General features: G+C 36.6%; 4 protein-coding genes, 1 long non-coding RNA gene and 2 other non-coding genes across 9 annotated transcripts; 2 read left to right on the top strand and 5 right to left on the bottom strand.

The window, feature by feature from the left end:
• Positions 1 to 430: 430 nt before the first annotated feature.
• On the bottom strand, positions 431 to 1,141 carry LOC147279759 (uncharacterized). Its single transcript, XR_015123640.1, has 2 exons — positions 1,075 to 1,141; positions 431 to 746 (listed from the first exon to the last, which is right to left on the bottom strand). It is a non-coding gene; the product is annotated as an uncharacterized LOC147279759 (long non-coding RNA).
• Positions 1,142 to 5,127: 3,986 nt separating this feature from the next.
• LOC147279758 (cysteine-rich receptor-like protein kinase 29) lies at positions 5,128 to 9,008 on the top strand. Its single transcript, XM_086249833.1, has 6 exons — positions 5,128 to 6,072; positions 7,076 to 7,308; positions 7,463 to 7,679; positions 7,839 to 8,055; positions 8,159 to 8,306; positions 8,406 to 9,008. Exons 1-6 carry the CDS (start codon positions 5,160 to 5,162, stop codon positions 8,709 to 8,711), a joined length of 2,034 nt encoding a protein of 677 aa, XP_086105959.1. The 5' UTR covers positions 5,128 to 5,159; the 3' UTR covers positions 8,712 to 9,008.
• A 342-nt stretch (positions 9,009 to 9,350) lies between these two features.
• LOC147279757 (acyl-CoA) lies at positions 9,351 to 15,591 on the bottom strand. Its single transcript, XM_086249834.1, has 12 exons — positions 15,443 to 15,591; positions 15,051 to 15,191; positions 14,779 to 14,961; positions 14,205 to 14,287; positions 13,884 to 14,082; positions 12,690 to 12,811; positions 12,211 to 12,277; positions 11,147 to 11,197; positions 10,489 to 10,541; positions 10,112 to 10,322; positions 9,786 to 9,956; positions 9,351 to 9,604 (listed from the first exon to the last, which is right to left on the bottom strand). Exons 1-12 carry the CDS (start codon positions 15,587 to 15,589, stop codon positions 9,545 to 9,547), a joined length of 1,488 nt encoding a protein of 495 aa, XP_086105960.1. The 5' UTR covers positions 15,590 to 15,591; the 3' UTR covers positions 9,351 to 9,544.
• A 71-nt stretch (positions 15,592 to 15,662) lies between these two features.
• On the bottom strand, positions 15,663 to 15,908 carry LOC147279756 (RNase MRP). The gene has a single exon (XR_015123705.1).
• Positions 15,909 to 16,159: 251 nt separating this feature from the next.
• On the bottom strand, positions 16,160 to 17,285 carry LOC147279755 (NAD(P)-binding Rossmann-fold superfamily protein). The gene is made up of 2 exons (XM_086249835.1): positions 16,980 to 17,285; positions 16,160 to 16,899 (listed from the first exon to the last, which is right to left on the bottom strand). The coding sequence occupies exons 1-2, from the start codon at positions 17,193 to 17,195 to the stop codon at positions 16,384 to 16,386; spliced, it is 732 nt and encodes a 243-aa protein (XP_086105961.1). The 5' UTR covers positions 17,196 to 17,285; the 3' UTR covers positions 16,160 to 16,383.
• Positions 17,286 to 17,480: 195 nt separating this feature from the next.
• Positions 17,481 to 22,194, top strand: LOC147279754 (serine/threonine-protein phosphatase 7 long form homolog). 3 transcript variants are annotated; one of them, XM_086252285.1, is made up of 8 exons: positions 17,481 to 17,612; positions 18,909 to 19,299; positions 19,439 to 19,561; positions 19,657 to 20,304; positions 20,381 to 20,544; positions 20,626 to 20,713; positions 20,837 to 21,271; positions 21,357 to 22,194. In XM_086252285.1, the coding sequence occupies exons 2-8, from the start codon at positions 18,925 to 18,927 to the stop codon at positions 22,032 to 22,034; spliced, it is 2,511 nt and encodes an 836-aa protein (XP_086108411.1). In that variant the 5' UTR covers positions 17,481 to 17,612; positions 18,909 to 18,924; the 3' UTR covers positions 22,035 to 22,194. The 3 variants fall into 3 exon arrangements, with proteins under 3 accessions (XP_086108411.1, XP_086108410.1, XP_086108412.1); XM_086252284.1 differs by having other exon boundaries at positions 17,511 to 17,612; positions 18,904 to 19,299; XM_086252286.1 differs by lacking the exon at positions 18,909 to 19,299 and having other exon boundaries at positions 17,530 to 17,612.
• Positions 22,195 to 22,643: 449 nt separating this feature from the next.
• Positions 22,644 to 22,716, bottom strand: TRNAV-UAC (transfer RNA valine (anticodon UAC)). Its single transcript has one exon. It is a non-coding gene; the product is annotated as a tRNA-Val (tRNA).
• Between the last annotated feature and the right edge of the window lie 522 nt (positions 22,717 to 23,238).

Below are 23,238 nucleotides of genomic sequence, written 5' to 3'. Positions count from 1 at the left end.
AAGGCAACTAGAGGTTATTTTGGACATGAATTTTGGGAAGTGTATTTTGGAATTTTGGAAAGAAATATGTTATTTTTACTGTATTTATTTGGTCATAGGTCCATGCCAAATATGAATGTTACTTTGCACTGGCATAACACTGGTTCAACATTTTTTCTTGTATTTTTACTTACTATGATCCATCTTATAGATATAATGATATATTAGCAGTACCGTGCAGTAGACATGGAATAAGAAAGCCTTTGTAGCTTTCTTGTAAAAATCTGAATTACTTCTAAGGGGAGTTGATAGTTGTTTTCTTGTATTTTTACTTACTTTGATCCATCTTATAGATAGAATGATACATTAGCAGTTGTGCAATAGACATAGAATAAGAAAGCCTTTGTAGCTTTGAGATCACAGAAGGGTTAGAACCTAGTCAGTTGCAGAGTTACTTTAATAAAATACTTCCATTTATATAGAACACCCGTTACAAAAGTCTCACATAATTAACCATAAATAAGCAAACACTCCATGGGGTAGCTAAGTGAATACAAAACAAGTTCTAGCTTGTATTACACAACAGGGTTATTACACAACATATATCATTTTAGAACTCAAGTTCTACCTTCACATTTTATTCCCTGCCATCTTGGTTTCACCCCCTCTAGCTTATACACCTTATTCAATAGCCCAAGAATCACATGTTTGGAACGATCACACATAGGAGGATCATATCAATCAAAGAATCCACAACCTCCCACCTTCTACAAATCCCAAAAAAAAAAAAAAAGCACCCAATTATGTGAGGAAAAATTGTGTCATAATTATCAAACATATATTTGATGCAGTAAAGATATTCAAAACATATATTTTTTCTTAGTAACAGATACAAAGCTTTAATATCTTCAAGCAATTAAAAATCCAGAAACATGAAATTGATAAAACAAACTATTTAAAAAGAGAAGAAAAAAAAAAAAAAAAAAAGAACAAAGACAGAAAGACAGAAACTGAAACCCATAGCCTCCGAACCCAAAAGACAGAAATCGAAACCCATATTTCAAACAAAACCCATAAGTTTAAAAAGGCACTTACCCCATGATTTTCGCACCCAAAAACCCTTCGTCCATGATTCGCGTCGGTCCATGTAGTGGTCAACTACGGCCCCGTTTGGGATTGCGGTAGAAGACCCAAAAGCTGCTGTGGATGACAATTCTCAATCACCTACAGCAGTTTTGGTGTTTGGTAAAAAAATTAAAAACTGCTTTTTCTCACAATTCTCAACTCCCCACAACAAAAACAGAAAGCAGATTTTTAGGTGCTTTTGAAAGCTGCAGTGAATCATAGCAACAATGAATATTTTATTTGACCCATAATATCCTCATTGATTTATATATTTTTAATTTGTTTATTTTAAATATGTCCATTGTTAGTTATATTTTATATTGTGATAATTAATTATGATATTTTATTTGCACGATTAAAATTATAATATATCTAAAAAAATAATACACATACTTATTTAATAATGTTGTTCTTAGAAAAATTAATGCTAATAAAAATTTGTAGCCAAAAATTTAAAAAACAAGTAAAAAACATTTTATTTTTACCAAACAAATAAGTGAAAGACACTTTTAGCATCATGTCTATTTTAGTAATTATACACAGTCACAGCACTTTTACATTAACATTAACAAACACTTTGATATTGTTTTTTGCACTCACAGCACTTTTGAAAACATACTTTACCAAACACTCAGCTGCTTTACTTTACAGTTGACTTTACTTCACAGCTGTTTTACCTCACAGCTATTTTTCCACACAGCAATACCAAACTGGCCCTACATTTCTTCCCACATCTGCAGGTGACTCCCTCAGTTGCGTGGACTGCTCTTCAAAAAGGTAACGATTTTGCTGGTTTTGGTGTCTAGGTTGTCTTTGACCATGTCATCTAAAAAACCACGTCAGCTTGTTCACGTTGGCACTTAACAGCACCCATAACATAACCCTTAACATAATGCATTTTTTCATGATTTTTGTTAATTAGTGGACGCGTTTGAAATATTTTGTTGTTTGTGGACGCGTTTGAAATAGACCCCATAGTTCGTGGTAGTTTTTTGTAATTGAGTCTTTAAAAAATAATAAATATAATGGATTAAAAAATTGATAGAAATATAATGGATTAAAAAAATTGTGAATATTAAATAGTTAATAGAAATAAATTGTAAAAAGTATTAAAATTGTAAATATAAATAGTCAGCAAATGGATTAATAAATAAAAATATTAAAATTGTGAATATTAATAAATACAAATATGTAAATTGTGATTAATAAATATAATGGATTAATAAATAGTTGATAGAAATATAAATAGTAGTAAAATGAATATTTATCATTTAAAAAATTGTGATTAATAAATAGCATCTAAAATTAAAAACTAAAACCAAAATATAAAAAAATTAGGAGCAAAAATATCCATTCTGTCTTCACGCGCAAACACACTCCCAGACACACCCCTCTGCCGCTATTTCTATTTTCTTTCCTTTTTCTTCTTTGTCTCTCCTCCCTTCTTCTTCTTCCTCCTCGCGTGCGACCATATCCCCTGCCCTCACTGGTTTTGTTCCCCTCGTTTTTTCTGAGTCTCGTGGTGCCATTGGATTGTTCATCGGACCACCGAGCACAGCAAATCGTGCTCTCAAAGCAGACGGCTTATTCGGCCATTTCTAGCTTTTCTGGCGGCGGGACGGGTCGGGTTAGGTGGTATTCTTCATCATCTTGACCTCCTCTTCATTCTTGTGTGATTAAATTACTCATTTTGTTGCATGATTAAAGTATGAGTTAATGGGTTGACTGAATGAGAAAAACTTTGTGCTGAGATTGAATTTTCCTTTTTTTATCTTGCTTTTGTGCCGCCCCATTTCCTGTCTTTCTATCCACAATCAAAATCAAATACCAAAGAAACAAGAAAGAAACATGTTCATAGACACATAAGTTACAAACTTACATAACATATTCATAAATATAAAGCTAGTCTAGATGTACTGCTTGAGGCTCTGAGCTCCCAAAAAGCAGAAAAGAAAAAGAGTGAAAGTGAGACCAAAGCTGAGGATTTCCCATTTGCCTTTTGCTTTCTTTCTCACTTTCTTTCTTTGGTTTTTCATCTGGTGACTACTAAAGTCACAAAGATATGATTGAAAGCCTCACCTTGAGGTACTGCAGTATATCTTATTTATAGTGTATCAGGTACAAGTTTGAATACAGAGGATGAACAACACTTATCTCTATCTCTATCTATTACAAACAAACACCAGTAACAAACTACAAAGCTTTTGAATTTAAACCATGAGCCACTGATCTGATATTTGAATTTGAATCATGAATAACTGAATTGGATTACTTATCAACTACTTTCTCCACTGGCGGGGTACTCTTCATTTCTCTTTTCCTTTGCAAAAATCTCAACTTTCTTTCAGTTTCTGGCTTTCAGGTATTGGATTGATCTTCATAAGATTGCTTTGAACTTTCATTTGGTTCAACTGGGTTTTTGCTCTAATTATTTCCTACTTATTATTTTTTTTAAACAATCTTTTTGGCTTTGGTTTTGATCTATGTAGTACCCATATTAGTATGTGATCTGATTAATTCTCTGTTCATACAGATTGGAACTGAAATTAGTATATATATATATTGATTATCCAGAGGAAATACACAAAACAGAGAACATGGGTCCGATGAGAGAGAAAAACACTCGGGGAGAGAGAGAGAGAAAGAGGAGAGTGAGAGGAAGAAGATGGTGGTATCGGGTCGGTGAGAAGTGTCCGGAAAAAAGAAAATCAATGAGGGCAGGGGATATGGTCGCACGCGAGGAGGAGGAAGAAGAAGAAGAAGGGAGGAGAGAAAAAGAAGAAAAAAGAAACGAAAGAGAAATAGAGGCAGAGTGGGTGTGTCTGCGCGTGAAGACAGAATGGACAGTTTTGTCCCTAATTTTTTATATTTTAGTTTTAGTTTTTAACATTTTAAAATGTTTTAGCTTTTAAATTATTTTTAGTCTATGTGACAGTCACGTCATTAAAAAAAGTCTAGTCAGCAAAAGTCGCGTAGACATTTAACTAACAGATATTCATTTTTCAATTTAAATCATAGTTAGGGTGGTCATTTAAAATATTAATTTAGTCATGGACTCAGTTGAAATGGTTTGTATAATTAAGTGGCTATATTGAATTTTTGCCTAAATTAGTTTATATATATTAATTTTAAACATTAAAATTATAGTTAACAAGAATTACTATACATGCGGCTATCACTTATTTTTGTTAAAATGTTTGTCCCAGGGTTTGTCCCATGATCCTATCCGTATATATATATATATATATAGTTTTTCTTTTTCTTGGTACTGGCATTACTGTAGTTGAATGAATCTGGAGAATCTCCCGTGTGGTTTGCGCTGAGCAAATTAACATATGTTCCATGGAAGAGACGTGAGAAATAGTAGAGGATGAGATGACTAGATAGATGAGATGTCAGACCTAGTAGAGGATTAGGCCACGTGTTAGAATTCTATTGGTTTAATCAACTCGGTGGTTTTGCCCATAAACAAGCTCCAAGCCTCCAACCTCGAGCTTTCTAGGAAGTATCCATCTTCTTTGGCCCTGCTTAGGCTGCTTAATTTCCAAGAATCTTTAGTTGCAGGTTTCCTTCCAATTGCAGCATTGCACATATATATATATATATACATATACTTTTAGGGTGACGAGTCCTATTTTTTTTTTCGGATATTTTTGCTAAGTGCACGGTAATGGTATATATTGAGCACTCGATTATGACTTTTTTACAACAGCCGAGCACAAAAGTTATATGTTTGAGTTTTTAGTTTTTATTATTAGCTCAAAAATAAACATTGAATGTTTCAAATTGTAAGATTTCTTCAATTTTATTTTTTCATACAAATAAGGAGTAAAATTTTGGTATTAATTAGCTCATGGCTCATTTTACAATTCCTCTTAATAGCTAGGAACGCGGCCAAAAACAAAAAGGAACTAGCTAGGAACATCAATTTTTTTTTTCAAAATTATTACGCGGTCAAATTAGTACGCCGGCGTCAATATCATAAATGGGACCTTTTGGCATGAGTGGGAAGATAAAATGGGATGGATCGATGCTCCTCACACAACTGACAAACAATGCCGGCAATGGTTTCATCAACATCTCTATTCTTCCTTTTTCCCATTTTGCTACTCACCATCATCAGTCAAACTGAGGTGTTTGCTCAACCACCTTTTCTACACCACTCTTGTCTAAACGACAAAGGCAACTACACCGCCAATAGCTCCTATCACACAAACCTCAATCGCCTTCTCTCCTCCCTTCCCTCCACAAACGGCAACGCCTATGGCTTCTACAACGCCTCCTACGCCGGAAACTCTTCCGATAGCGACCGAGTTTACGCAATAGGACTTTGCCGAGGAGATGTTGCCGCCGATGCTTGCCGTTCTTGCCTCAACGACTCTACACATGCTCTCACAGAGGTTTGCCATAATCAGAAGGAAGCCATTGGTTGGTACGACAATTGCATGCTGCGCTACTCAAATCGCTCCATCTACGGCGGCGTCATGGAAACTACGCCGGCTTTCCATCTGTGGGGCCCACAAAACTTATCGAACGTTTATCCTGATCATCATGATGGGTTGTTTCGAGAGCTGAGGAAGTTACTGGAAAGTCTGAAGAGCGAGGCGGCAGCTGGCGGTTCTCTTCGTAAGTTTGCGACCGGAAACGCGAGTACTACTCGAATTTACAATAATCGAACCATATATGCATTCATATATGCAGTTGCGCAGTGCACCCCAGACTTATCGGAGCTGCAGTGCAAGGAATGCTTGGGTGGTGCTTTTGGGGATCTCCCAAAATGTTGTGATGGGGACGAAGGCGGGAGAGTTGTAAGACCCAGCTGTAACTTTATGTATCACGTTGACCGCTTCGATGACCCTAGTACTGGTGTGGAAACACTAGTACTACAGTCGTCAGAGTCGTCACCACCACCACCGTTATCAACACCAATATCTCCTCCACCCATCAACACCACAATTTCCAGCAGAGGTATATATATATATATGTATATTCTTCTCATTGTTAATACGGTAACGTTTTGCCTCTTCCACTTTAGTTCGTATATAAATAAAACTTTTTTTTCTTCCATGTCAGTTTGTATGTGAATAATTTTTTTTTTAATTTTTCTAAACTTATTGTAAAAATAAAATACAAAAGACGTGCTTAATATTGACAAGAAAACGTATTTTTAATTAATTAGTACACAAGAATTAATAGAGGATTAGATTCGTATTTGAATGAGGTCGAGTGATTGATTGAATTAGGACACTATATATGTAATTACCATTGTATCTTATACTTTTAAGTTTATTGATACAGATGTTAAAATTAAGCAATAAGTAATAATCAACTCGTGATCTAGTATTCGACCAAAAAAAAAAAACTCGTGATCTAGTATAGTACTTATTAGTCTCCACACTGTCAAAGTTTCAAATTTGTATATGAATAAAGGTTTATTTTTTATTTTTTATTTTTTATTTTAAGTTGGTTGAAAAATGGGTTGTCTTGATAATACGAGATTGATGTTTTTTAAAGTTTTTGTTTTTTGGGCCAGGGATTGATTTTTTTAAAGTTAGTCAGTCTATATATATATGCTATTTATTTATCTATTTTTCTTTAGGGAAAAGCTACTTGTTTAACTTTTTTTCTAAATTATATTTGTCAACCTATGTAGCCCATGTATACACACCACATCAATGTAGAATCACCGAAAATATGTTATGTAAGTTGAGGAAAAGAAAAAAAAAATTAAAATTGGGCTAATGGTTACATTCTCTTAACTACAAGAGAGTGTTACCCGGCCGGTAGATGGGCTTCGTGAGAAGAACTTACCTATTTTCCTCCCTTGGATACCACCTGGCATCTCTCTCTCTCTTTGATACCACTTGCCTCTATCACAGGGGACATGTAAGTTATTTTCGGGCTTCATATATATCCAATGCTTTCATCTGGCGAAGATTATTATAAGATATTTGATTTCTAATTTTTGCAGGACAAAAGAGAAACAAACCTCGGACTGCAGTCATCATTATTGTTGTGCCATTGGTTGTTTCTGTGGCTCTAATTATATTCATTGGCGTCTACTTGAGAGCAGGGAAGAGAAAGGGAATAAAGAGTACTGAGCAATGCTCCCAATTCGACTTTAACATCATTAAAGCTGCCACAAATAACTTTTCTGAAACAAATAGATTGAGTCGGCAGGGTGGATATGGGGCTGTTTATAAGGTAATATTGAAACATCATTATTAATTATTTGAGCAACAACATCAATTATGTGCTCAAAGTAGCAGTAAGTTAATTTTCAGATATCTCGAATGCAACTTATTCATAACATTTCATTGCTTTTTTGCTTCGTCTTTTTTTCTTTCAATTTTTTCAGGGTAGACTTTCTAATGAAAAGGATATAGCAGTGCGAAGAATCCCAATGGATTCTAGACTAGGAGATGTAGAATTTAAAAATGCGGTCTCGTTAATAGCCAATATCCATCACCAAAATTTAGTTAGGCTCTTAGGTTTCTCCTTGGGAGGACATGGAAATGAAAGGCTTCTGGTCTATGAGTTTGTCTCCAAGGCCAGGCTCAGTCACATCATATTTGGTATGGTTGGAAACTTGGAATTGTATTTTGTTCTTTTTTTGTTTTTTTTATGAAAGATGAAAATTTGAAAATATATCATAGAAGTTCATTAGTGTGACATGCAATGCAATGCAATGCAACAAACAATATGACATAATTTTAATTTGCATGAATATGTAGATCCAATCAAGCGTACACAATTGGATTGGGATAAGCGCTATAGGATCATAGAAGGCATTGCACAAGGACTCCTTTATCTTCATGGAGAGTTTTATCTTCATGGTTATCTCAATGCTAGTAGCATTTTTGTAGATGCAGAAATGAATCCCACAATTTCACACTTTGGCATGTGTAGGTTCTTTGTGGGCGATAATTTCAGTCGACTTGCGAAGGCCTTGTAAGTACTAGACCAGGCAATAGGGCTTGTATATAATTGTGTATTAATAATTTTAAAAATTTCATTCATGTTAATTAAAGCTGACTTCTTTGTTGATATGCAGAGCATATATGGCTCCAGAGTGTACAGAGGCAGACTTTTCTGTTATGTCTGATGTCTATAGCTTTGGTGTGTTGATTTTGGAGATACTAACTGGACAGAAAAGTAGTTTTAATCTTGAAGAGCAAAATCCAGAGGATCTTCTAAGCTATGTAAGTAAGATATAGTTTTAGGGCATAATTGCAATCGAAGACAATGAAAACAGAAAATCAATCTCTAATATGTTTTTGCTCATCCACAAATCATTGCAGGCCTGGAAAAATTGGGGGGAACAGACACTTACAAATCTAATAGATCCCACATTGTGGAGTCATTCAGGAAGTGAATTGATGATGAGATGCATCCAAATTGGATTATTATGCGTGCAAAAGAATAAAGCTGATAGGCCAACCATGTCTTATGTTGTTCTTATGCTTAATGGTTCCTCCCCTATCCATCACCCAGCACCCATAAAACGACCATATGCAAGATCCACCCAGATTGCTCCAAGGCCAAGGTATAACTCAGCACTAAAGATGTGGAATACAATACGAGAGCAATATGGCACACGGGTATGAAACATCAACCCGACAGAGGATTGAAAGGAATTGGATTTCCTTAAAAGCAATATGGCACTTAAAACTTGAAAGGAATTGGATTTCCGACAGAGGATGAGAGAGTTTCCGACAACATCAACAGTATGAGAGGAGAGCACACGGGTAAGAGGTGGGGATCCCTCCACTTGATTTTTCCTTTTCTTTGAAAAAAAAAAAATTAATAATTTTCTTTTGGGTCTGACAAAATTGTGAATGTAGTTGATTCAATCACACCTCTTATTATGACTTTACTTAATCATACCAGTTGGACTTGGAACTTCTCACGGTATAAAGGTGCATGGCAATATGGCACATAAAAGCTTAAAGCATGGCCAATGTTTTAACTATTCCATTCTAATTCCAACCATACAATGTCAATTCTATTCCATTCTATTCTAATTCCACCAAACAATGTTAATTCTACTCCATTCCATTCTAATTCCCAACCAAAACAATAGACTCGATTTCATTCCATACTTGATTGGATTTCCTTCCAATTCCCATCTCATTCTCAATCCATTCTATTTTGGTAACCAAATACCACCTCACAGCTGGTGTACAGTCAATTAGAACTAGCACTAACATACCCCTGCTGGAAAAAAAAAATTGCCATATTACCTAAGAGAGAATCCATGAATGCTATGATTTTCGTTAATTATACATGAAATTTTCTGCTATGGAAGTTTTCTATGTCACTGTAATTATGTACACAATCTCAAGTGAAATTTCATAAGTTTAATTACAAAAAAGAAGAAAACGGCATCCACAATTTACAGAAAACTAATCTGCTTCTAGTAGGGCATCATGTCAATAAATTATTGTACACCTTCCTTAAAGGGACCAGAATCATGTAGTAGTTTCATAACAAGTTCAACCTGCATGTAACAAGTATTTGGTCACCTTAGTGAGAACTGGCATTACTGAAGCCATGAGAGAGAATTAAAATGACTCAAGGGTGTAAACTACTTGAAAAATGCTCAAGTACAAATAAATTGGGGTAAGAGTAATTCATCTTAAATGGCCTTCACCTAAATACAGGAATATAAATGCAATCACCTGAGTTGATTCACGCACTAGAAAGTCCTTTATGGCCTTCCTGAAACCTTCATCCATCAGGTAATGGCAGCTATAAGTTGTTACAGGCAGATAACCTCTCTGAATCTTATGCTCGCCCTGAGCTCCTGCCTCTACTGTGTTTAGATTAAGTTCGATTGCAGCCTCTATTGCCTGTGCTGTCATAAACCATAATAAAAATTTAATTTGATATATCTCATATGACAGTGTTGATTTTTTTCTTTATATACTGTTCTTGTTGGTAGTAGAGTTGAAAGTCTAAATTATCTTGTGCTAGCAATGCTAATAAAATGACATAAAAACTAGACCTGGTAATAGCATGCTTCAAAATGCAAACTTGGAAAGTAAGTTCGTGGATGACATCCCCATAGGCGTCCATATAATGTATCACCTCCTATAAGATTAAGAGCTCCAGCAACAAGCTCATCCCCCTCTTCAGCAACAACAAGTATTACCTGATCCCCCATCTTTGACCCCATGTTGTGAAAGAAATCCCTAGTCAGGTATGGAGTACCCCATCTGTGGATAATATGTGAATTTCAAACAACTTCATGACCCAAAATAAGATTCAAGAAACTCATACTTTCTTTTAACAAGTATTCAAAACAATGTACATTTGTGGCAATTATCATGGAATGTGAAACATCATTAAATGGTCAAATAAAGAGATCTGTAAGGAACAAACTTGTTATCAGTAGTGTTCCGGTAGAACTGATAGAAGGAATCCCAGTGTCTTGCCTGCCAACAGAACATCATTAAAGAAGAGATAATTGTTTTAACTATTTTCTGTACCATAAAGTGTAGTGAATCCCGATACAATACTGCCCATAACAATTCACCAGCTAGAATTTCTTAATTGAAGACCATACTGTATTGCATAAAATTTTATTGTCTATGAAGTATATCATGGTATTGTACGTACTACAAATATCAATGCATGCTAGAATCAGTGGGAATCAACAAAGAATGGGAGCCTGTATCAGTACCATTGGATCTTTTAACCAAAAGAAATCCTTTGATGGATCCCTTTGGCACCATATTTGTTTACACAATCAAGAATTATCTAAATATGGAGACATCTCTTTTGAAAAATTAATGACAAAGTTCCCATAGGACATGAATCCATGATGGACTTAACCATATCAGAAACATATGCTTACATTTTATAAAGATCATGAAACAAGCTAAAGATGTTAGTGATGATTTTTTTTTTTGGTGGGAGTCGGGGCAATGTTAGGGATGATCCTCGTATGTAAAACAAATCTACTGAACAAAGCATATGATTACATATAAATGAAAGAACATCTTTGGTAGTCATAGGTAGCAATTATTATAGCAAATACCTTTATTTCATCACCCCGCAACCGTTTCATAGTCAAATTCTGCTGCGAAATCTGCACATTGAGATTTCAATTAGATAACTGGTACCTTATGTGGCCAACACAAATAACCCAACTGATTTCATTAGCACTCAGTATATGCATACCATAATCTAGCAAAATGTAAACCATGGGAACTGATAATTTCCACTTTTGAGGATGAATTCCAAATTAGGTCATTGCACAGAGAGAGAGAGAGAGAGAGAGAGAGAGAGAGATTATTACTCTCAACTTTGCAATGTATATCAATGAATTTATGCGTCGCATACAAAATCAACTAGCATGTGATGGAACATAAAGAAAATCCATCAGAAGAAAATAATCACAAAAGAAGCAAGAGGAAAATAAATGGAAGTATTCATGAATGATCATTACATAATTTACATGCACCACATTAATCAAATAAAGAGAAACAGGTGTTGTACAAGTAAAAGGCATTACTCAGAGGTCATAAACTGTTCGTCAAGGAATAAGTTCTTCAAGGAACTCCAGTAAATGTGGACTAATTTTCCACAGTTTGTGTTAAAAAATACATACACGAGGGAGCCAGATTTATCGGATTGAAAGAAGATTTTAAGTGGACCCAATTTGTGGTCTTGCTCCCATGAGTTGACTGGTGTTTCTTCTCTTCTTTCATTCATGGCTTTTACTTTTTGTTCGTTCATTTATTTCTTGTACTGGGCATCTTTTCTCTTGTTTGTATCATTAAGCAGTGTTCCACAAATATTTAGTATTATCTTATTGATTATGTGAGTTTTCAAACATTTCTATTATCTTGCACAATTTTCTTGGTTCCAAGCAGCACCACATTCAGCACTATTTAGATGATTGTTACCAAGATTTAGACATTGTTAATAAACTTAACAAGTAATGACTAATGCAAAACAATTTCTTTTAGATCACAATGAAAGAATCCAACAGAAAAACCATTTTCTAGTACAATTCATAAGAGTCTTTAGTTCCTCATTTTTTTTTTCTAAGTAAATTAAATATCAAATGAAAAATATAAAATTTTTAAGAGGACCAACCTTTTTGCGCTCTTGACGAATATTTTTCCTTTTACTTTGCTTCATGTCCATCAAGAACTCATCAAAACTGCATCACAAATAAATAAGGCATTTTCTATGATGAGAAATTCAATTGTCAATCAATTGTTCATTTTCTACGGGAAGGGGGACAACAGCAGGAAAAAATAAAAGGTTAAATTATCAATCGAATTGTTCATAGAAACCCCTACTTTGCACTGAGAAATTCAAATATAGCATCCATGATGAGACAAAGCATAATGATAAAGTCATTATATTTGGGATACCAATGAGTAACTGCTACAGGCCAATCTCCCTTAAGATGGAGCTAAATGACATCAGAATGACAAAACTATTGGATATCCAAAAAAAAAAAAATTCCAATCACATAAATCTTCAAGGGATGTGACAAAAACTCTGCATTGGAATTGATGTGAGTGAACATGTTCCAATGAATAATAGATGGGTTATGCGCTACTCACTTTTTATAGTTACGATTTTTCCAATGGTACTGCATTCCAATTCTCTTCAGAAAACCTTTTTCACTCAGTTTGTGCCACTCACTTTCAGATGGGAAGGTAATGTGTAGTGATGAAAGCTGGGACTGTCAAAATACATAAAGTCACAATAAGCAGACAGGGAATTGCAATTTAGAAAAAAGAGCAAGTCTTACAAAGAAAAAAGTAAGAAAATAACACAAGAAATCAAGTCTCAAGTGACATGAAAAAAAAAAGATATCGAAATACTTCAGAAGTTTTTATTTGATCTACATATCAAATCATAAAAACGGTAGCTACTTTTCCAGTAAGAAAAAAACTCATAAAAATAACAATATCCATGTAGCTAATTGAATTAATGTTCTCTTCACAATACTTAGATGTCACTCTGAAATAATACTTAAACATCACTCTGAAAGAGAAGGTAAAATTCCTTCCTCTAACTACTTGGAAATTGTGATTTAATAAAATGATCAAAAGTGCAATTGCATAATGCATTCTAAGAGTTGAGTACACTAGATATCAAATTATCTCCCCTTCAAGAAACTAATCAGTGATTTTATGCCACTTTAATTTTGAGACCTTCAGATTATAGATCTGACCATGAATCTCACTTAGCACCAGTTTCATACCGTAAGATGAAAGCATTACAAGGAAAAGGGCTAAGAAAAGAAAATTATTAGAAATATTACAACTAGTCATTTCTTTTATTTGCATTTAGACATGAATACTCAATTCTACATTTTATATGAAGATATTAATTCCCAAACGTCTATCAGTACAAGCATAAGTAGATTCTTGTAAGCCTTATTTCCTTTTATTTGATTTCCTGTTTCCTACTAAAAAAAAAGGTAGGTGCAAACTATCAGAGAACATTAATTCACAGAAGGACAGAAAACACAAAATCTATTACTGAAAAATAAAAAAATTGAGCTTATGATCTATGCTACAACATCAAAACTAGAGGAACGTGTTCAAAATATAACCTCATTGATGTGATATGCCTGTCTTAAATGTTTCTCACTTGTGGGAGAAAAAAATTGACTATATCAACTATTTGCACACGAGCCAGAATAAATTCATAAAGAGTCAATTTTATACATATAGATTGGCACAGTAAGCATGGGAAAATCAAAGAGTATATTAAATGCTTACAAAAAGAATTGATTAATTGAATACCTTTGCTGTCAGATCCTTTAGAGCAGAAACTAGAATGTCAAAAACTTGATCTTTGAATGCAGTATTACGAATTAAAATCCTTGGGCCAGTTACTGGAGTAAAAGGTACACAACATTGTAACTTTGGATAATATCTTGACCCAAAACTATAATATGCATCAGCCCAAGAATGATCAAAAACAAATTCACCATAGGAATGACTGCACACCAAATCAAAGAATTCAGACAGAAGAAAATAAATGCAGCAGTTAAATCAAAGCTTTTATACAAAGAAGAAATAACATGAGGAGCTTGCATGTGGAGAGCATAGCAGATGCTAAACCTTTTCAGATAGAGTGGAACAACACCTAAAACATTTTCACTTTGATCCTTAGCAATGATATGGCGTGGAATCCATCCTGTTTCCTGAAAAGGATTTAAATGCATAACCAAACCAATGTTGGAAGTCCAGGCTCATTTACAACAATCACATGACTAAAACTGACAGATACTATTCATGACATCTGAAGGACTGGGAATTGCAATTGTTTTGATTCTATACAATCTCAGAGAAATTTATAAGAAAAAAAAAAAAAAAAAACACGTAGTATTATTCCGGGCTAATGAGAGGAAACTGAATATGGAGGATGTGTGAACCACTCCTAAGAAATGCCATATGCACACATGGGAGAAATGCAGGACATAAATAGATGGTGCTAATTTAAAATGCTCTTTTATACATATTCTTGACTTGAGGAACAAGGGGGCATTTAGAGACCGCTGTGAGAAAACCACTCAATTTTGTCCAAATCCAGAAACTTTATACTTGAACAGAACAGAAGAAACAAAAAGGTATGACTTTATAATATAATTATATGAACAGAAAGGAACTAATAAATTTAGCAATGATTCCTAACCTTCACTACACAAGCTGACTCTTCCAAACTTGAAAGAAAAGCATGTGTAAGAAATGGGTTAAATTTTTCAGGGCCTGTAGCATCCAGAGAGCATGCATCCCACTCAGTGGGTGAGACCTCAGAGATTGAAGAAGCAACTGAAACTGATATCTTTTGAGGTTTCACCTGATTTTCTGAGATTCCCTGGAAACATAACCAATAGAACGTAATATAATTGCACAGTTAAAGTTGAAATAACCATCAAGAATGAAGAGAGAATACAGCACAGACACCTCTGGGCCTGAACCTGTCAAAGTGAAATCCCCAAGTGAAAGATTTATTTCTATTTCTTTTGGCTCCGCGGACTTCTTTGCTCCCCAAAACAGTGCACTAATTCTAGGCACCTGAACAACTGGCCCAGATTGTGATTTTCCCTACAATTCAAATTTCAACAATTGGGTGCCATTATAGTATAGCTCAATCAATCAAAATGAATACTTTAACAACAAAGTGAAAAGACTGAAGCAAATAACAAATACCCAGAAGCCAAAATGTAAACTTTGGGGAGTTCAAGCAGTATATTAAACCAAATTGTCATATCACATTCATAATCTGATTAGATTATGAATGAATACAAAAAAACTCAAAATTGAGAGAGGGAAAGAGAGAGTAGCTTGGGGCTTACCAAATGAAAATGAGTTGGGAATTTGCCCAGAAATGGGGAGGGCTTGCAGTAGCTCATTGCTACTGCCATGACAGATGGCCCCGCTCTCTCTCTCTCTCTCCAGTTCTGAATCTTCTGATAAACTGAGGAGCAACCATCTTTGCGCATGCCACGTGGCAAAATATGATATTTGCAAATTTATTTTATAAATAAAAAAATATGAAAGGGTGAAAAAAATAGACACCACAGGAACGTAAGCCCCGTTCAGTTAGTCCAAAGGACCAAGCGAATAACTGTAGAATCGGCCAAGTTGCTCCGGGCTTGAAGTCCATTAGGCTCCACACGTGTCTCAGCCCATCACAATAAGCGATTGGACTCCAAGCTCACAGAGGTTACCTGTTTCCAGGCCTGCATCTCTGCAGAAAAGGGCCCGGGGACTTTCCTGGGCCTGAACGAATCGCGGCCCATTCGCTTCGCCCAGTGGTGTCATGCTTAACGTCCTCTCACTTCGGCTTATAAAGACAGTGACAAACCCTCTCATAACCGATGTGGGATCTTGTCACTTTCGGTTAGAAGAGAAGGGTCACTTTTGTCTTAGTAAAATTTTATAGAGTGATCCTAAAAAAGGGTTTAGAAGCATTCATAAATCGTGATATAATAATCATCTACAATCCCTATTGCATAATGCACACAATGATTTTAGCTTAGGCAAACAAATTTTAAGCACCAAACGATGAGTAGGGGCAATAGTTTTGGCAATTAAAAATTCAATCCAATTGATCATACATTGTCCATCTGTAATTAACTAATTATCTATCCTACATTCCTAATTTCCATACATAGTGAAACTGAAATTGAAGCCTGTTGGCAGAGATTGAGATTGAGATTGAAATTGTGGCTATCATCCATATGATAGCAAAATAGAATGGGAATCCGTTTTGATACACATTCGAACCCAATACTCATACAGTGAGAGAAGCTCCATTGTCAGCCGCTGTAAGATTCAATATCATAGTGGCAGCCTTCAAGGCCCAAACCTCAGGCTCCATGTGCTGGCTCGCAGACTTAGTCCCAAAGCAAGAAACAAGCATCTCCGTGTGTATCACACCCGGATTCAACGCCACAACCGCCATTTCACCCGGCACCTCCTTTGCCACGGATCGGGTCAGGCCCTCCACGGCCCATTTTGAGGCGCAATACGGGGCCACGTGCGGGGCCCCGGATCTGCCCCACCCGGAAGAAAAGTTCACGATTATGCCCGTCTCCGGCTTCCGCGTCAGCATCAGCGGGATGAAGTGGCGGAGCACGTTCGCGATTCCCTTCACGTTGGTGTCGATGACGGCGTCGAACTCCTCCGCCGGAACCTCCCACAGCTTCTTGTTGTTGTTGATGATGCCCGCATTGTTCACTATGATGTCCGGAACCCCTCTTTTCTCCATCACGATTCGTGCCAGCTCTTCAATGCTGCTGTTCGAACTCTGTCACAAATTAAAAACAAAAAAACAAAATTATTCAAATTACTCGAATTTGAAAATTACAGATGAGAGCGAATACGAACCACGTCGGCGGTGAGGATGAGGTGTTTGTCGGAGGAAGAGGAGAGTTGGGATTGGAGGGCGTTGAGCTTATCCTGAGAACGGGAGCAGCCGATTACGGTGTGGCCCCTCTTGGCCAGCTCCACGGCCAGAGCTTGGCCCAGCCCTTTGCTCACCCCCGTTATCAGTACCGTCCGAGCAGTCGCCGCCGCTCCGCCTCCCTTGCTCGCCACGTTCATCTCTCTCAGGCTCTCTCTGCCTGCTTCTAAACGACGCGTCGTACGCCTCTTTCTCTAATTCTCGCTCTCTTCAGAAGATTCTAGTCGCTCTCTCTCTCTGTTTTAAGATGAAGGAGGTATTTTAACTCACAAAAAATTAAAGATTGGAGGATTGCCACGTGTCCTTAAAAAAGAAAAGAAACACGTGAGGCTAAGTTACGGAGGGGTCATATCACGTGCAGGAGATTAACACTGAAACTGCTACTTTAACCAGCGGCATCTAAAGCTTGTGTTCTGAAACCGTGACTCAAGGAGATATTTTTCAAATTGGGCAACGGATACACGTCTCTAGATGCAGCGGTTTCTTGTGGTGAAACAGTGATCCCTCAATTTTAAGGAAGGAAGGGAAAACTTCAAAGGGTTCATTTTCATATCGAGGTACGGTTGTTCCCTGTCAACTGGCTCTAGTTTTCTTTTGCCCAGAACCTGTTTGTTACTATGCCTCAGTGAATGTTAAAATAAAAAGAATTCATTTAGGGTTCAAAAAGTGTTTTACAACATTGTCAGTCAATCAATATGTGGTCTAATTATGCTTCAAAGATTGCTGATTTCTTGTACCGTGTTTATTGTTCTATGAAATATGTAAATAAATATCCTCATTTTAAAATCTGGGTCGTTGCCAAACAAAATATATATATATATGATAATTTTTTAAAAGAATGTCTTTTTTGTGTGCTTGCAAATTACACAGCTTGAGTTTTGAGGTTTTATTTACGTTTTATCTCTTCGACCCTTCCTGAGTGTTTTATGGCAATTGTGATGTTTGCTTTAAGCATATATGAGCTCAACTTTTCAAGAAATATGTGTAGTTTTGATGCCACACACATACTTTCATGGTCTTTAGATTTACTACAAACTGTGCATGCAGCTTGTTCACACAGGCTTGGATGTTTTTATGGTTCCCAAATTCGAGTTCATTTTTCTACAGTCGTATTTTCTTTTAATTTATTGAGAAAAGTACACTGATGAAGATTGTGGGGGAAAAAATAAATTGAAATTATAGGGAGTTATGAAGGTTCCTAGTTGGATTTTTCTGTGGTCCTATTACTCTTTTCCCATATGGGTGTTAGTCCTAGTATCCAAGTTAGCATTGCATTTAATATTACATAAGTAGCATTTTGTGCCTGTTCTAATTTTGATGTATGCTGTGTACCAAAACAAAATTTGAGTAATGTTGCTGGAAACTAATCTCTCATGTATCAACTTTTTATTTTTAATTTTAGTATACTGTATACTATAGAGCTTCCCTTTGCTTGTTATATCAATGTACCTTTCATAGAGATGGCACTTGAACACTAATAGCCTGAGTACCTGACCATGATAGTACCCTAGCCTTCCTTGGCCTAGTTAAGAGCTTGTTTATATAGATAAACCGCTGTTTATTCAGTAATTTCTAGTATGTGTCAGCATATTCCTCTCATGAGATGGTATTGAATGGTCTGGTACGCTAGAGGATGCAATTCAGTATGATCTCAATCTAATTGATCAAGTGAGAAACTGCTTTTTTTAATCATGGTATTTGGTTGTTATGGGTTTTGAATTATTGGTTTACTTCAGTGTTGGATGAACAAATATTTTCTTATTTTACTATTTTTTCCCTTAATTGTTTACATAGTTTGACAAGGTTCTACAAGAATCTGGCTAATAATTAAAAATTTATGTTGTTTAGTGAAGGGTAGGAGTCTAGGAGATGGCCAGGCAGGGTGTTACACTTATGTGTTACTGGAATGGGAGGACAACTAATGGACAACATGGAATTTCTTATGAAGGTGCTGCACCAAAACCCATTAGGGTCAACCATGGAATAACGCACAATGAGTTGCTAGACAAGATGTATGCGGTAACTGGATTTGATAAGCAACGGTTTAAAGTGAAAATCATTTGTAGGTATCCTGCATGTAGGGAATACATTCCAGTGCCAATAGAAGATGACGAGTCTATAGACATCATGTTTGATGTGGCAAGACAACCTGGAACAAACTGTATGGAATTGTATGTAGAAAAAGAGCCAGTCTGTTTTGATAGTCATGCAAATCTCGCATCACCAACTCAAATTGATAAACAAGTAAATTCTATAACATCTGTTCAATGCCATTGTTCTTACTTCTTAGTGTCTAATGCTTTACTTGTCCCCTCTTCTTTAGGGGGTTTATATTTTACATGGCATCTATATTAATCCATGGAGTTTCTGCATTTTCTGTCAGATACCTATGGAGATGGCCACACATGATGCACAAGTAGATAACTTTTTAGATCCGGGACCAATAGAAAATTCTGTGCTTGTGCTGCAAAACCAGCATAGATCCAAAGCCATATGGACAGGAGAGGTTAGTCTTACTGATCTTGTTTATTCCTCATGTACTACTTTGACTGCATGTTGTTTCACATAAAAATGCTACATCTAATAGTACCTAAACTTCAGGATCCTGGTGTCTTGACATGCAGACAGAGATTAGCTACAATGATGCGGGAGTGGCCGTTAGATCCACGGATTCGTAGGTTTGTCATCCAATCAGGATTCTATGGGGTATACAGGATTGGATTTATACAGATTGATTGGCCCTTGATTACAGCATTGGTTGAGAGATGGCGACAAGAGACCCACACCTTCCACTTGGCTGTGGGCGAGACTACTGTCACGCTACAAGATGTAGCTGTTTTGTTGGGTCTTCAAATTCAAGGTCATGCAGTGACTGGAAAATCTGATCTCCACTGGGATGATCTATGTGAGGAGTTGTTAGGGGTGAGACCAGACCCTAATGTCCTGCATGGTTCAGCCCTCAAGCTTAGTTGGTTAAGAGCTAATTTTCAGCAGCCTCCACCAAGTGCAGACGAGGCAACCTTGCAGTGCTATGCTAGAGCTTATATCTTAGGTTTGATGGGTGGGGTTCTCTTCACTGATAAGTCTGGAGCAGATGTTCAATTGATATTCCTTTCTCAGTTGAGGGATTTTACCTCTGTCCGGCAATTGAGTTGGGGCAGTGCGACACTGGCTCACTTATACCGTGAGCTTTGCCGAGCTAGTAAAATGGGGGCTAATGAGATTGCTGGTCCTCTTATATTATTGCAGGTATATTCATATTAAAGCTACTTAAAACATAAATATGTATATTTTATGTTCATCTTTGTACAATCCTGTCCTACAGCTTTGGGCATGGGAGCGGTTGTATATTGGCCGTCCCGAGAGATTCGGTACTGGAGTGCAAGGTCCAGTTGTACCAGATCATGAGGACGTTGGGGAAGTGGCGCTGGATGCAGGGGATACAGCAGTAGATGAGGAGCAACTGCCTGCAGATCCGTTAGGATGCAAGTACATATTGGTTTTTTAAGTTGACAAGTTGTACTTGTACATTTTATCTGTCTTATTTGAACTTCTTTCCTTTTTATTTAGGTGGAAGGCTCCTGTGATACGTAGAGACAACCCTCAAAGGGCTTTAATATTTTATAGGGACCAGCTTGATCAACAAACAGATGATCAGGTTTATTTCAGACACTATTTACAAATGATATTACACATTCTTATAGCGACAGTGGGTTTGAGTAGGTGCACGCCTATTTGCCAGCATGTTTCATATTGATTCAATATATTATTTCTAGTGCAGATAATATGGCAGCCATATACTTCTGAGCGACTTGCATCGCTACCAGATATATGTGTTAGAGATCAGCATGTTTGGAGGACAATTGCACCACTCATTTGCTTTGACGTTATTGAGTGGCATCGTCCTGATAGAGTTTTACGCCAATTTGGTCTCTGTCAAGAAATTCCAGTGCCTTGTGATACAGAAGCGAAGCTCCATTCAATTGATAGAAGGGGGAGACATCACTATGATTGGCGGGCATATCATGGACAGTATATCCAGTTATGGGAAGCTCGCGAAAAGAGTATTTCTGTAGGCAAGCTGGAGGAACATGCAATGCATTATCATGATCCATACATGGAGTGGTATCGTAGCATTACTCGTCGTCTGATTACTCCTTTAACTCAAGGACCACATATGCGAATTCAACCTTCAAGTGGGATGACACATCTACTAGTAGGGATTGTCCAAAACCATTAGTATTTAGTGTATTTTTAATAATCTAGTCAAAGTGACAAGATTTTCGCTTTCTGAATGGCAGGTCAAGAGCTTGACCACTATTCATAATCAATGCACTACTACACTTGGTGCATTGACTAGTGACAGTGCAACACGAGCCCTTACAGATATTCGGACCACATGCACCCGTGTCCTACAGATGATTGGGGAAACCCGACATCTTGAACCAAGACCAGCACATGTACAAGCTACATCAGCCATAAGCACAACACAGACATCTCCCGAAAATGCAAATGATGTGGAGGGGCGATTACAGCACATCCGTGAGGAAGTCTCACCCCTACTAGCACTCACGCCAGCTACAACAAAAGCAACCTCGATTAGAGGGCGAAGCAAAGGCAAAAATCAAGGTAGAGGGCGTGCCACACCACACACTAGAGCAGCAGCATTTCCATGTTCGTCTCCACCATCAGTACCAGGGCTAGGAACTGCTCCACTGTACAGGGATGATTTGGAGGTGCTGTCATGCCTGAATCAGGAGGAGACTGCTCTAGCAGAAGAATCACTTTTAGAGGGTGAGAAAGAGGCAGAGACAGCAGCACCACCTTCAGCAGAACTGGACAACTTGTTAGTTGGCACTGGAGAGATGGAAACAACGTCACTTCCACCTCTGGATGGCTCCAAGAATGAAGTGTCACAACTCACTCAAGTGGATACTTGCAATGGGAGTAGACCCAAGAAGAAGTCTAAACATCTATGATTCATATTTGGTGATTGAAGTGTCTGTCATTTTTTCTCTGTTCCTGGGTGACCAGATGCAAACAATGTACATAACAGAAAACATTTCAGCTAAGCTAGATCAATTACTAACTTTTAATAGTGTGAACATATGGCATCCTTTTACTCATGTCCATTTATATACCTTCTCAATCTTCCCGTATGAACTTTCTGAGACTTTTTGTTTCTCTTACAAATTAAAACTTTGGTAAAATTAAAAAAAAAAAATAAGGGTAAAATAGCAAGCTTATTACATTTTTCAAGTGAGTACTGAGTAGATAGGGGTTTCATACAGAGCCATTCGATCATTATATTAACCAGTGAAAGCAATAAGTATTCATCTGGGTTCAATAAATAATACCCTTCGGAAAAGGGTATTATTTTCATCTATTCTTAATAGAAAATATCAAAATCTATATAGAGATTTGAGAACCCCACTTTATGAACTAATGAGTAAGAAAATGAAAATAAATAACGAGGATATTTTGGTTAAAAAATTAAACATCAAATGTCTTCTATCTCTTCTTTTTTGTCAAGTATTTTATCACACATTCATTACAACTTGATGTTTCAGCAAACAAAAAAAATCAAATGTTACTGCCCAGGATCGAACTGGGGACCTTTAGTGTGTAAGACTAACGTGATAACCACTACACCACAGCAACAAGTTATGTCCAATAATGCTAACTATGATTATATTTGATCTGATGATAGATTGGTACATTATTTCCGAGTGGATATTGTTTCAAGAGCAAAGGAACTTTACTTGTTCCGGAAAAAGAAAAATACATTACTTGCTTAATTATTAAACTAAACTCTCTACATATGTGGAATTCCCTTTTTTTTTTTGGCTAAGAAACATAAACATTACACCACAAAACCCCTTAAGCAATTCAAACCCACAAGATCAAAATTGAAAGCCGAAACAACAGACATGGGAGAGAGTGAATCCAAATTTTATACGAATTTTGAGAGTGGCCGAAGCAAAAGCAACTTCCACAAAATTAACTTCACTATAAGATAAAACCTCACTATGTACAGCTACAAATCTGTGCTCTTCCTAGATAAAAAATACTCTCTTTTGTACCTTAGGTAGTAGTGGCGGTGCAGCCACCATTATGATGATTGTTCTTCAGGATGGCGTCACTAGTAGAGATAGGGTACTCTTAATCCTATATGTCATTTGC

This window comes from Dryas octopetala, chromosome 7 (genome assembly GCF_963921425.1).
Source record: "Dryas octopetala chromosome 7, drDryOcto1.1, whole genome shotgun sequence".
NCBI lineage: Eukaryota > Viridiplantae > Streptophyta > Magnoliopsida > Rosales > Rosaceae > Dryas > Dryas octopetala.
Note: the sequence above shows the minus strand (reverse complement) of the source record. Positions and strands in the feature narration are given on the sequence as shown.